We start from the raw sequence: 14,099 nt of genomic DNA on the forward strand, positions 1-14,099 counted from the left end.
TGAAGATGCGGAACAATCGTCATTGAAGAAGTTACGCTCTGATACCATATTAAACTTAGCTTTCTTCTTTACTAAGTAATGAAAATGCGAATGAAATGAATTGCAGAGAACAAGGACATGATTTAGAGAGAGAAAGTGTATTGAAATGTTTAGAGCAAAGTTGTGAAAAATTACATTACAGTTGTGATACACAATGACTATATATATAGAAGTAGTGCTAAAGTCTAACTAACTGATTAGCTGTCATTTCTGTTACTAGTGTCATTTCTGTTACTAGTAATGCCAGTTGTATGCTCAATACAGAGGAACTATCTGATTACGTAATGATAAGTATACAGAACACCAGCATGATAACAGATTAACCGGGTTTTTCGCAACAGAGATTAAATATGCTTGCCAACAAGGCTCGGTAATATTACCATTTATGTTTAGTAGCAGTTCACGGAATTAGATTTTTCCGCTACCGTCCAACTTATGCCTTTTACATATCAGCTGAAATGCCAGGACCATTCAGCTTTGTACCAATGTATAGTACTTGTTACATACAGATTATATAGCTAATATGTATGTATAACATTCAACAAGTCAATGCATCATTTCATTCTTTAATCAGCCGTTGAAGAGAGTAGCTCATCTTAGCAGATTACCTATTTAGAAGACATTGATATGACATTACAGAAGTTCCCAGTCTGACTCGCAATACTCACCAGTTCGCAACTCTGGTTTGTTCGACTCTGGGGAGACGGTATGTGTGACTGTATCAACACATGTTAGGCTTGAACTCATATTCGCGTTTCCGTACTGTGTTACGAGTTTTTTATACTCTTGCCTTCTCGACAATTTCTTTTTTAATGAGAAAGCGTCTCTCATCTTTTTCTGCAACCAATTATCATATTCTTTTTCAAATACTTTTCTGATCACAAATACAAGAAGCATACAAGTATATTGCATACCTTGTACGACCAGGGTTGCTTATCCTTGTAGGAAGCAAAAGAAACGTTGTTATCATTCACGAAGACACATGTTTCCTCCAACTTTATCTCATCATCATCAGTGGTGTCCGCCTCTAGATCTGTTTTATCACTATTTTCAATCACATCTTCGTTTCCTGCATTTTTCTTTCCTGCAGAAGTTTTACATATTACTAGGAATTGTGTGAAATTGACAATAAGACATTCAAGTAAAATTAGCATAATTGTACCCTTTAATAAATAACTGTTGCTATGATTAATTAATTATCAAAAAATGGTGCATGACCTGTCAACTCTTCATTACTTGAGGGTTCTTTGGCTTGTTTGAGCTAAAGTTCTCTCAGTCTATAGCAAGTAATGCACAAGATTTTCCATTTAAAGTTACTATGAAAATACAGTTTATCATTCGACTCTTTCATCAGTTTGGGACTAATTGATTAATTCCTTTTCCTACTATAGTTATCCAGCTCTCTGATTCCTTCTGCAATTTTCCTTTTACACCTTTGAACTCTGTCATCTTATCCCTCTACGATTTGCACTTCAATAAATTTTATAACTACATAATAGCTTCAAATATATACACATGGATAATAATAACAAGATAAATTAATAATAAAAGATTGAGTGCGGTGGTGATGGACTTGTTGATAGTGAATGCTAAGGTACAGGAGCAGTGATTCCTAAGGTAGAGAGGGTAGTATTTCCATGACATGATGCTGATACTACTTTTTAAGGGAGACATCAGAGTACAGGATGTAACCGAGGTTATAGCTTTGTGACCTAGAAGGAGCGCAAACAAAGACGAGCAAGTGGAGGAAATATGCTTCATTAATGTGGGAATTTTCTAGTAGGCTAGTACAATAAGCATTAGTACATTACCATAAACCAAGCTCATTACAGAATCATGACCATGCAAGCTGTAATTGTACAAGTTCTATGCTAAATTAAAGGGAACTCGGACTTGAAACTTCATGAAGTGGATTGAACAATAATAGAATCAAACCCAGGAAGAACTTCTGACGGTTAACAAGAGTTAATACTTGTTACTGAACATTACTATGATTATAAAGAGTAATTGTCTATGTACCTGAATAAACCAGCTCACCAGTCAATTGACAAGTTTTTGAATCACCTAATACGTCTAGTTTTACCGAAGAATCCGTCTCTGCGTTGTCAATTATTAAATTTCAGCTAAGAACAAGTGTAGCTTAAACAAAAAATAATATATATGTAGAAGATTATCGCTCTTATATAATTACCTATAAAATCTCGAGCCAAGCCTTCACCAGTACGCGATGACAGCACATCAGTAGATAGTGGACCATGAACTGTGAAGTCATCAACGTCAAAACCCTCGCAACTACCTATTTCTTTCTCTTCTTCTCTGGAATCCCATTCCCATCCTACTACTTCAACTGAAGCTTGTGGTGATGCTAAAACCATATGCTCATTAGTTGCATGCTCATGTATAATTTCAGACACCGATGATGCTTCATCCTGGTTCTGCAGCACCTGATTCTTTGAGGTTATCTTTTGGCAGCAGTCCTTGTTAGGAACCTTCTTGCAACCGACAGTTGTACCTTCATGTTGTTCTCCTTTTGTGTCTTGCATCGAGAATGATATTTTACTGGAACCTCTAGAGCATGAGTTTCCCCCTAGTTTGACGTGTTCATCAAGTGATGACACCTGATCTCCATCTTCTCGGTCAATTACTTTATGATCATTAGTAAATAGATTAACAACCTTATTACTATCTTTTTTGTTGCTTGCTTTCTTATCCTCATCAATTTTAGCATCAGCATGAGAGTCCAGAGGCAAATTAGCGACAGGTAGTTTTACAGGAGCTGTAGAATCTGTGGAAGCCAAATCTTGCATGACATCAGTATAGAATTTTTTCATATTTGATCCCACATTGTGCACCTGACTTTCTACAAACTTAACAGCATCCTGTTCACAAAGAATAACAAATGTGAATAGTATAAATATGATGTTTTACAAAGACCACGTTCATTCCAAGGAAAATTGGATATGTACAATGAATGTACATAATTAAAGAACAAACTTGAAAGTTGAAACCATCCAACATATTATATACGACCTCCGAATAGACAAGAGAAATAGAAGTGAAGGTTTACCCTACATCATTAATGATAAACCCCTTGTGTACCAGAAGAAAAACTACACAAATGGAACATGTAGAAGGCAAAGCAAAGTGCTACTTACTAACATTAGCATCTAATTACCGCTACTAACATCATTTCTAGGTAAAGCACAAATGTCTAACCAGCAAATAGTGGTCACACAAGGCAAACTTTATAGACACATAAGTAACAATCTAAGAACTATTATTATAAAAGTCAAATTACTCCGAACAAAAAATACATTACTACAACATATACAAGTGGATATTAATAAACTCAAGCAATATTATTAGTCAAGCTAATGTTACATAGTTAATTTAAATAGCATTTTTTGGTTTTTTTGCTTACACATAAAATTTCCAGTAACAATCACTTCCTCCAACTAAAACATACCCACTGGCTTAAAAATGACTAAAAATAGATTAATTGATGATAAATATGTATAATAGATTAATAGTTAGGTAGTTAGAGAGAAATTGAACTTTAGCTGTAACTAGTTCTATCTAGCTTAGTCTGAAACACGGCAAATTAAAAGTTCAGTTGTTTATTCATAAGGTAGAGAAACATACAAAGTACAAAAATTTTCATCAACCAATTCTGAAATCAAGCTTACTAATTAACCTATGTATATTTTACCTTGTATAATTTTTAGGTAATGAGTTTGTAATGAAAGAGTTTCTACTACCACGACTTAATTTTTTTAATAAATTAACATTAGAATAATCCAACCGTACGGATGTTGATATCATACAAAAATACTATACTGTTAACAATATATTTAATTTAATTACAGAGACAATTTATATTAATAACCATATATTGTCAACAAAAAACAGAATCTTTTGCATGTATTAGGACAATGACAATAGTTTAGGACCAAGACACCATCAATGCAAGACATAGAAATGGCCAAAGGAAGATACTTACTTCACAAATTGTTTCTTCAACCTCCATACACATAGCTTCAAACTTCTGATAAATGTCTCCAACCCAAGAGGCACCTCTAAAGTCCATCATGCTAATGTACTTTTTACCCAAGGAGCCACCACTACTGCACAAAGGTCACAAACAACGATCAGAGTACACATATATGAATCACCTATCGGTAAGTGTAAAAGAACATATTAGAGAAATTGATGCACCATACAAAATTAGAAAACATGTCTCGGCCATAGAGTTCTGAAAACCTAAAAAAGAATGATAATTTTAACTGCAGTAAATGCCACAACTCAACCTAATCTGGCAATGTAAAAACATCATGTTTTGTCCAATTATTATGATCGTCATCTATCAAGCATAGGTCTGACTTATAAAAACGAGATGTGGCATCATACGGATGCCACCAATAATGTGCACAAACAAGTGTATAAGCTATAAAAGGCATGCCACAGACAAAGTTAAGAATTGGCCTCCAAGTTCTGAGAAAATTTGAGCCAATAATTATGGGCTACTGGAATAGGTGAATGCAGTGCACAACGTCATTACTACATTATCTCAAAGTTCCGAATATCACGTAATCTTACTCAACTCAAATAAACTATACAAGTCAACAAACTCAAACACACAACCACGATACTATCACATACGATATGAGCCAATCCTGGAGCATAGTTACTGAGCCGAGCCGTATAAAACCAAGACAAGCTCCTGCGTACAATTGATCTACAGCTTTACTTATTTCTAAAACTATATCTACACATATGCTGAATTCTTATAATCATTTCTTGCACACGTAAACGAGGAGTACAAGATTCTCCCTTCCATCGCTAGCGAGTGCGTAAAAAACTCACTTAAAGGCAAAACCTTTCGATTGCTGATGCAACCAATTTGATTCTTTGTCAACAGTAAAGGATAATTAAGGTCTCAAAACAAGTCTTTCAAAGACTTTCATCTAACAAAGTATCATCTCAACACTTTTGGAATAATTATTTGATGCTTCCCATAACTGAAAGTCATTTATGATTTTGCAAATTTCATCACAAAAATACCAAACCAACTAAATATCTCAACAATTTATTCTACTAGTATCTATTCTCGGTAAGTCTACTAGTATCTATTCTCGGTATAGAAACAGAGGAACCATCCCATGGCCGGACCATTGACGACAAGCTCCTTGCTCCCAGGCTCTCTCCAGAGAACATAGACAATGGTGTTTGTCTGTCCAGTGTAATATTCTCGAAGCCTTTAAACTCAGTATAGTCACAAGTTGTGTTGCTTGCAAAAAGGGGTGCTTCTACTTTCCTTTTCCCCTGAAGCATACTTACAATGGCGGACATGCATGGCCTGAGAGAAGGTGATGGGATGGTGCATAGTAGAGCTATGTCCAGCACACTTATTGCCTCTTGTTTGTGCCAAGTACCAGGTCGACAATTTCCAGAAGATTTCCCTACTCTTGAAGGATGTACGCCTTCAAAACATTTAAGAAGGAATTGGTTAAAGACTATATTGAACATTATGAATATTTAGGATTCCAAACACAATGAATTAGAAATAGTACAGGCCTGATATCTTTCAGAGCTGGATACAGGAACTGTAGGTCTCCCTAGTTACACCTCAGTAGAACTACATTGCACAAACATTTAGGTTTCTATAAATGGCTGAAGAATTGACAGCTAAATTCAATTCATTCATATCAATAATGTTTCGTCTCCTTGTCAAAACTACTAAGATATTCCACTAAAAATGCCAACTGTTTCCACAATAATTCAGAGATCTATTATTTATCTGGTTTCCTTCAGCTTTCCCTTCTATTATCACTTACACTTGCAATTTAAACTGACACCAACCAACTATTAACTGTAACTAACTATTTTACAACTTATAATATTTACAACAAAATTTTATTTGGCTCAATAGTCATATGTGGGCAGATTTTCACCTGGAAACCAAGAACATTAACACCATGATTATACACCATGATTATGCATGCTGAGGCTTATGCTCGGGCTTTGTGCGACTGAGTTTAACAGAAACATAACAAAACATGGGAAACATCGTGGTCAGTGAAGCACACTCTTACCCGATCAAGAAGATGCACAAACTCCTCTTCTAATATGTAAATTGTGTTGCTTCTCCCGCTGACAGTCTCGAATACAAAAATACCAAAGCTGCTTTAGCTGTCAAGTGACCCAGCATTGCATATTCTGGAGCCATATATCCTCTGGCAAGGGGAATTTCAAATAATTACTTAAAGTTGTATTGTAAATAGACAAAAACCTACTGCCTTTAATAATCAAAGGAGCTCACTTTCAGTTACAGACTATTAACCACCAAATAAGTGGTGTGTATTGCAGACAAAAACCTATATTACTTATGGTTGAGGAATGCTGGACAAGAAAGCAGACAGGAAGTTTCTTCTGTGAAAAATCTCTTTAAAATCCTTCAAATTATGTACAGAGAAGAAGTTCAAAACCCATTCGCATTTAGAACTGGAAAACAGGTATCTATTTTATATCTTATTGTCTCCCAGTCTATGCTAGCAGGAATGACATGTAACTGTAGCTTTAGAAACTTCAAGGACAGTGGTCATTTAAACATAATCAAGGTTTTAATATCTAACAAAACCCCCCGGTAAAAAAAAATACCCAAATTATAGAGAAGTGTTCGTCTATGATTCTGATTTAAATGGATGCGAACAAAATTTGGACTGGATTTAAATTTGTAATGAGTAAATGGTTAGAACAACTATTTAACCTGCACAATATTCCGCCAAAACTACAAAGAGATAAGAGGAGAAACATCGTAAATACTAAGCATGAAAACTCACAATGTCCCAGCAACTCGTGTGCTGAATGGGTGTTCTCTTCTTCATCAAGCTTGGCCAAACCAAAGTCTGACATCATTGCATGAGATCTCTATCAAGCAGTACATTGGTAGACTTTTATGTCTCTATGAACTATCTTTAACCTTGATTCCTAGTGAAGATAAGTTAAGCCTCTTGCTATCCCCAATATAATAGGTTTAGTTGTTGCCATCAAGTCCTATACGATAAAAGATAAATAAACTGAGACATAGTTAAATAGTGTTTAGAACAGGTACTCAGACTTTAATATAACTGAAGTAGCTATCAAGCTTAATTATTAATCTGCTAAAAGGCTTATATATAGCCAACACAAAATACAAGATATCTCATATGGATATCATGGAGAAGTCTAAACTACATCCTACAAACCAGGAACTTATTCAACTGTAAGGAAAAAAGTAAAACAACTTATTAAGACCTAGTCAATAATTTAATTAATCCAACAAACCCTCCCTTAAACTGTACTGTATTCTTACAGTCAGTTTAATTCATGAAAGCTGCACACACCAAGTTGCTCTCTCATCCTCAAAAACAATTCCAGCTTCAAAGGTTTTGTCATTATATCTGCCAACTGATCCTTTGAACCACAATGCACCAATTCCACTTTTTCATTATTACTAAATCTCGAAGAAAATGAAACCGCACATCGATATGTTTGCGTCTGCCATGCATAACAGGATTCTTATCCAGTTTGATAGCTGAACTGTTGTCACAAAATATGATACACTTACACTGCTTAATACCAAGCCTTTTAAGAACCCGCTGCATCCACACACTTTAACAAGAACAAGCAGCAGCTGCAATGAACTCTGCTTCAGTAGTGGAAAGTGATACTACTGGTTGCTTCTTTCAACTCCATGCTACAGCTACTGAACTCGGTTTAAATATATAACCTGAGGTGCTTTTACGACTATCAAGATCTCCAGCATAATCGCTGTCTGAATAACCAATCAAACTTTCATTTCCAGATCTCTTATATAATATGGCCAGCTCAGTTGTTCCCTTCAAGTATCTGAACACTCTTTTTATAGCTTGCTGATGTACCACAGTTGGACTCTCCATGAAACGAGCTAACAGACTTACAACATACATGAGATCTGGTCGGGTTGCTGTCAAATACATAAGACTGCCGATCATCTGCTTAAAAACAGTGGAATCAATTTTAGTTCCTCCTTCTTTGCTCAACTTACTTCCTGGAACCATAGGATTTTTTACTGAATTACAATGCTCCATTTTGAACCTTTCAAGTATCTCCTTAGCATACTTTCTTTGACATATGAATATTCCAGTTGGGCCTTAAATCACCTCTACTCCAAGAAAATATTTCATGTGCCCGAGATCAGTCATTTCAAACCTTTCCTTCATTGATTTTCTGAACCACTCAAACATATGTTCTTGTTTCCGGTAAAGACAAGATCATCAACGTATACACTGACAACAAGAAAGCTCCTGTCTCCGCTTCCTTTGGTGAAAAGCGTAGAATCACTTAGGCATCTTTCAAACCCCTCACTCATAAAGTAAGACCCAATTTTACTGAACCAAGCTCGTGATGCCTGCCTAAGCCCATAAATTGCCTTCTTTAGCTTGTATACCTTGTGTTCCTGACCTTGAACTTCATAACCTCGTGGTTGCTCCAGATATACCTCTTCGATTATTTCTCCGTATAAGAACGCACTTTTAACATGGAGTTGATGGACTATCCAACCTTGATTAGCTGCAAGTGCAATTATTAAGCGAATAGTATCCCAGCGAGCAACAGGTGCAAATACCTCAGTGTAGTCAACGCCAGCCTGTTGTGTATATCCCTTTGCTACAAGTCGCGCCTTATATTTATCCACTTCTCCTTTTTCATTTAGCTTAGTTTTAAATACCCATTTAACACCTATCTTTTTCGTTCCTTTTGGAAACTCAGTCAGTTCCCATGTACCGGCCTTCTGAATAGCTTCAATTTCACAATCCATATCTTTCCTCCAACATTGACTTTGAGCAGCCTCATCAAAGGTTGTTGGATCCCTTGATGTAAAGTGTGCAAGTTGCTGCATCTCCAAAGCCTCGTGTGTGATTTTCATCATCTTCCTCGGACAATCCTTCCCCGCTTACATAGTCATTCATCCATATTGGTTCCTTTCTTAACCTTCCGCACTGAAGAGCATCACATTCAGCTTTATCATTTGTACCCCAGTTCCATTTATTTTCCTCCTCAAAAATCTCGTCCCTGCTCACAACAATTTTGTTAGATACTAAATCATACATACAATATGCTTTAGTTTCTTCAGACATCCCCAAAAACACACACTCTGAACTCTTATCATCAAGTTTTTTTTTTTGACATCAGGCATATGAACATAACCAATACAGCCAAATATTTTAAAATGCTCTACTAAAGGCTTGATTCCATTCCATGCTTCATCAGGAGTTTTATCCTGTACAGCTGATGTGGGACATTTATTAAGCACATGAACCGCCCAATTCACTGAAACTACAGGTACACAGTGTGCAATTTACTCTTTTAATTAATATGTGATTGTTTGATACTCCATATCTTTGTGAATGCTCTACATGTCACCTTGCAGAAACAGAGAAAAAGCATTGCAACCCTTAAGAAAATGAAATCAGATGGTCTAAATACTACAACAGATGTAATTTTTAATCTTGTAGGTTTGAAAATGACTTAAAGTCATTAATTTAGCATTCTTGACCACACTGATTTAGAGGTATTTCCTCACGAAATTTGCACTCGCAAATAATATATCTGACATCCTCAAATAAACATCACAACAGTTTTTTAAAACAAGCTATGAGCTTGAAACAACATGCACACGCAATATCATGATAAGACATCCCACCTTCAACATATTTTCCTCCTAGGAAACTTTTCATCCAGAAGATATATAATGTCAAGGCAAGGCTCACAATCGAATCAAACACAGTGCCAGCAATAATTGGAATTGATAGTCCCCAGACTGCCCTCGTTTGATAACATAGTCTATCAAGATAAAGCAATTTAAGTTACACGCTAGGTGGTAAATACATAGGTGGAAATTTTAGAATTAAGCATTTACTCACCTGGTATTACAGAAATTGCTGATATTAGAGGTCAGTATACACCTCTATCAGGAACTGCAGTAGTCCCCTTCCCTGACCAGTACAAATGAATCTCCAGATTGCAGCTATTAACAGTAACATCCTTCGCCAAGGTGATACCATTTCCAATTCCTCCAGCTTTCTCTACAATGTTAAAATCTTTCCAAACAATATTCCCCTATTCGGAGAAAAAGAACTCAAATTTGGAAAGACGGATATATTCGCCTTACTTAAATGGCATACAGATAAAAGTAATAGAATTTATAAAAGTCCAGTTGATCTGCACTAGTATACCTAACCTCTTACTCACCTGAATACCAAAAAAAATGCACCTTCCAATGCTCCCATGTGTCTCATCACTAGAAAACTGCATTTCGGCAAAATGGAGCCGAACTTTATAACTACCATTCTGCAAGCAAAGTCCATAGTACTTTGGGTGAGGAAGGGAAAAGGGGTTACCATTCCATTCTCAACCTCATTCTATTCCTAACAAAATACATTCATCCCAACCAAACGTAATGAAAGAGTTGTGAGGATATCAGCTGTTTGTAATGCAGTTTTGATACAAAAAATGTTAATCAACTTTCAACTGACCAACTGCCTAATGAAATGGCAATATACCCTCAAATGTTGTGCTCTCTCTTGCAGAATGTTATACAAACAATGAATGGGACATAATAGCCCGACAGATTCAGAAGATTGATTAAAAATATATCTACTATTTTATGTTGTGTGAAAGTTATTATAAACATTAGCTAGCACTTAGCAGTCCGTAAACTTGGTGAATGACTTGTATTTTAAATTGGTGGTAAATAGATAGATTTATTTGACTCTAGACAGTCACAGTATTTGCGACCAACCACAAGATCCCTGAAACCCCTCCATTTCTTCCCCTTGGTCCTCCTGCACCGCCCTAGCTCCCACTCCATACCACCTCTTCCCCTATACCCCCCCCCAACTGAAATCTGAATGCAAAAAGGCTGTTGACTAACCATAAGAATGCAAACATCTGCATATCAAAAAAAAGTTGCAATCCTAATAAGTACCCATCAATAACATTACATGGTTTGAGGCTCCGAGCATCCAACTGAAATGAAAATTACTAACTGGTCCTAATGTGAAATTAAAAATAGAAAATACAAATCACTGTCTGCAGCATGAAACTTAAGCCTTCTGAGATAGCAACTTTGTTTCATGATTCCTCTGATGCTGGCATCTGCAAAAGATTTAGTAGACCATATAAATAAAGAGGGAGTGCACAAAGATTGGCAAATACTAGAATTATAGTTACAATCCCTGTAATAATAGCTCAAAAGATAAGTATGTAATAAAATAAATAAAAACATAAATATGTCAGATCTTTAAGAAACTAATATTATATGACAGGCTATAAATCAATGCAAGAACAGATCAATAATAAAAAAATGCTGGATTAGAAGCCATCAGTTATTTGATTTAAAGCATGAAGCCATCGGCTGTTGATGCATTTGTAACCGACAATATTTAGTTAAACAATTAGCGATATATACAAACACCAACAGGTTGATTATCAAGACCAGAAGATCTATTTGTACAAAACAAATCTTATCTGCTAATTAATGCAAGAACCAGAGAGAGAGAGCAAATCGTTTAAGATTGTTTATTATCTTACGATGCATGGGCTACTTACCAATATAGGCAACAGCCTAAAAACTAAAAAAGCTACGTCCTTCAGCCCTCATTTCCCTGGCCAATTTAAGAAACGGAGCTTTCTCCTAAAAAAGAATAAAATAGTAAGAAACATTAAGTCTCATCTTACTTGATTGAAACGTGCAGCATATTTCAGCAAAATTACTTACTTTAGCACTCATGCCTCTCCATTCTAATTGTCCAGCACAGGAGACCTCAAATGGTGTCTTTGATGAAAAGAGCATGGAAATAAATTAACACTGAAGTAGAAGCAAATTGATGCTAAAAAAACCTGTGTAGAAAAAGAGATCATACTATTCCATAGGTTGGTGGGGGACGATTCTCATAATATTTTTTCAGATAGTCATTTCTCCTGTAATTAAAAAAAATCAGATCATAACCTATAATGAAAATACTGAATAGGGAAAAATAATGAAGGAAAAAGTTACATGAATATGGTAAAAGCATCCATCTTTAATGGCCAGCCGTCCTTAATTACGCAGGTTTTCCCATAAAACCTAAATCATAATAAGTATATATTATACACATACGTACATATGATATAAAATAACACCCTTATGTTGAAGTTTACAGTTAGGCATTTAATTGTTTAATAAAACTGCAAAAAGATACATTTTCAGACAATTAAATTACAATTTACTCATATATCTATATATCTATATATAATTTGAAACCGAATTAATATGAATATATTAAGTAACAAAAACTGATCAAAACTTACTCGACATCAACTTTCTCAGTCCTTGGAGACTTTGCTCTTTTGCTTGGTCTCTTAGCAGCTTTGTGATTCACAGAAATCCTTCATCAAAATAATAATAATCAGTCTAGAAACCAAATTTAGATCAAGTTAATAACAACATAAAAAACTTACTTGGTATTGGTATCAGCTGTCTTAGTTGTTCCAGATATTGATCTGGTGACAACCATGATGAATTCCTATATTGTAATTGATTAATTAGTTAGGAAAACCAATTAATCAATTCCAATATAATGAGAGGGAGAGAGATTACAATGTATTTGTATAAACAGAGAGGAGAGAGGGGGGAGGGGGAGACGGAGATAGAGAACGGTGTTTTTTCAACTTCAATTCGTATTAATCCCTAATTCGAAATCATATTAAAACTCAAGTTTTATCAATACTGAGAGAGAGATAATTTATCGATCCAGAGAGAGATTGACCTGAAGATTCTTGAAAAAAAGAATTTGGGAGAGAACAGACAGATGAAAAAAATTTGGGGGAGAAGACAGATTCAAAATCAGCGTTTCAAATTTCTTCAATTTTGGAGCACGGGTAGCGCGGGCAAAAAATCCCAGTAATAAAAATAATGTATAGTTATCTTCAATTTTTAATTTTTTTCTCGAAATTTGTAATTTTTATAACATAAACGGTTATCTTCTATTTTTATTTAATTTATTTATTATAGTTATTTAGGTACCGTTTATTTTGAAATATAAAATTGATATTATAGTTTAACTTTAAATCTCAATTTTTTATTTTAGTTTTCTTTCTCTCACATTTAACCAATTAAAAGTCTCTTGACTCATATTTTAACATTTCTCTTTTACGTTTTTAGTAGTCAATGTTTTAATAATTTTTACAACAAAACTGAGTATATATTTTTTTTAATTAAATATTTTTTAAAAAATACAGTAAATATTTTTTTTGTCCGCTAACACAAAAAATTCGTCCATAACTTATATAATTTTAACTATATTATGAAAACTGCCAAAGTCTTACTTAAAAAAATGCTAAAGTCTTAACTTTTAAAGTTGTAAATATTTACGTATTATATTCAAAAATGATGTAATATATTATAATTATAAAATTAGTAATCACTATTTTTTCTCCGTTAACACAACATTCCGTCCACAACTCAATAAACAAATAATTAAATTCAAATAATTATGCTTTTAAATTTATTCTAATAATTATGTAAAATTCAAATATTTTCAACATATCTCATTTGATTCATTACGTAATTAAATTAAATTATTTTTAAATTGTTTAGTCATGCAATAAAAATTTATTTATTGTTGATAAAAAGGATATATAGGTCAAAAGTAGTTGAATTTATTACTTCTGTCTAATGTACAAAAGGGGTTGCATGCAGATATAGGACCATCTCGATTCCTGCTCAAATCCCCGGGGTAGAAGGTCTATTAATTCTCATACCAAGCTCAATCCTCAGATAATCTACACTACGGTACTAATTCCTCAATCCTCTATTATTGTTTCTTTAATTTGAAGTTCGGTTGTATGCTTCAATTTCTCCCAATCGGTTGTTATAGTAGTTTATCTAACTTATCTGGTCTGATCTGTATGATCATTGAGAATGTAATTCAAGTTATATTGATCTTAATTGATGCATGTAAAGACTTAATCCGATTGGGATATGAATAATAGTATCCGCA

General features: G+C 34.5%; 1 protein-coding gene across 11 annotated transcripts; it reads right to left on the reverse strand.

Annotated features, from left to right (window-relative positions):
* Positions 1-350: 350 nt before the first annotated feature.
* Positions 351-12,976, reverse strand: LOC141684589 (uncharacterized). 11 transcript variants are annotated; one of them, XM_074489635.1, is made up of 20 exons: positions 12,867-12,966; positions 12,559-12,623; positions 12,409-12,486; positions 12,116-12,184; positions 11,982-12,039; positions 11,837-11,893; positions 11,668-11,752; positions 10,843-11,214; positions 10,309-10,484; positions 9,981-10,176; positions 9,761-9,900; positions 7,391-9,129; positions 6,879-7,092; positions 6,132-6,272; positions 4,699-5,519; positions 4,040-4,163; positions 2,231-2,918; positions 2,059-2,136; positions 954-1,123; positions 351-876 (listed from the first exon to the last, which is right to left on the reverse strand). In XM_074489635.1, the coding sequence occupies exons 15-20, from the start codon at positions 4,719-4,721 to the stop codon at positions 673-675; spliced, it is 1,287 nt and encodes a 428-aa protein (XP_074345736.1). In that variant the 5' UTR covers positions 4,722-5,519; positions 6,132-6,272; positions 6,879-7,092; positions 7,391-9,129; positions 9,761-9,900; positions 9,981-10,176; positions 10,309-10,484; positions 10,843-11,214; positions 11,668-11,752; positions 11,837-11,893; positions 11,982-12,039; positions 12,116-12,184; positions 12,409-12,486; positions 12,559-12,623; positions 12,867-12,966; the 3' UTR covers positions 351-672. The 11 variants fall into 11 exon arrangements, with proteins under 11 accessions (XP_074345736.1, XP_074345737.1, XP_074345738.1 ...); XM_074489636.1 differs by having other exon boundaries at positions 10,309-10,365; positions 12,559-12,976; XM_074489637.1 differs by having other exon boundaries at positions 9,981-10,194; positions 10,309-10,365; positions 12,559-12,976.
* Between the last annotated feature and the right edge of the window lie 1,123 nt (positions 12,977-14,099).

The sequence above is a fragment of the Apium graveolens genome, chromosome 9 (assembly GCF_009905375.1).
Source record: "Apium graveolens cultivar Ventura chromosome 9, ASM990537v1, whole genome shotgun sequence".
In the NCBI taxonomy this organism is placed as follows: Eukaryota; Viridiplantae; Streptophyta; class Magnoliopsida; order Apiales; family Apiaceae; genus Apium; species Apium graveolens.

Bases quoted from the DNA above. Each gene is read 5' to 3' on its own strand.
- LOC141684589 (XM_074489638.1), bottom strand. From the start codon at position 4,721: ATGCTCCAGGATTGGCTCATATC. The intron at 4,164-4,698 runs GTATGTGATAGT...ACCTTTGTGCAG, and splicing joins CTCCAGGATTGGCTCATATC to TAGTGGTGGCTCCTTGGGTA. The intron at 2,137-2,230 runs GTAATTATATAA...TTGACAACGCAG, and splicing joins CTTGGCTCGAGATTTTATAG to AGACGGATTCTTCGGTAAAA.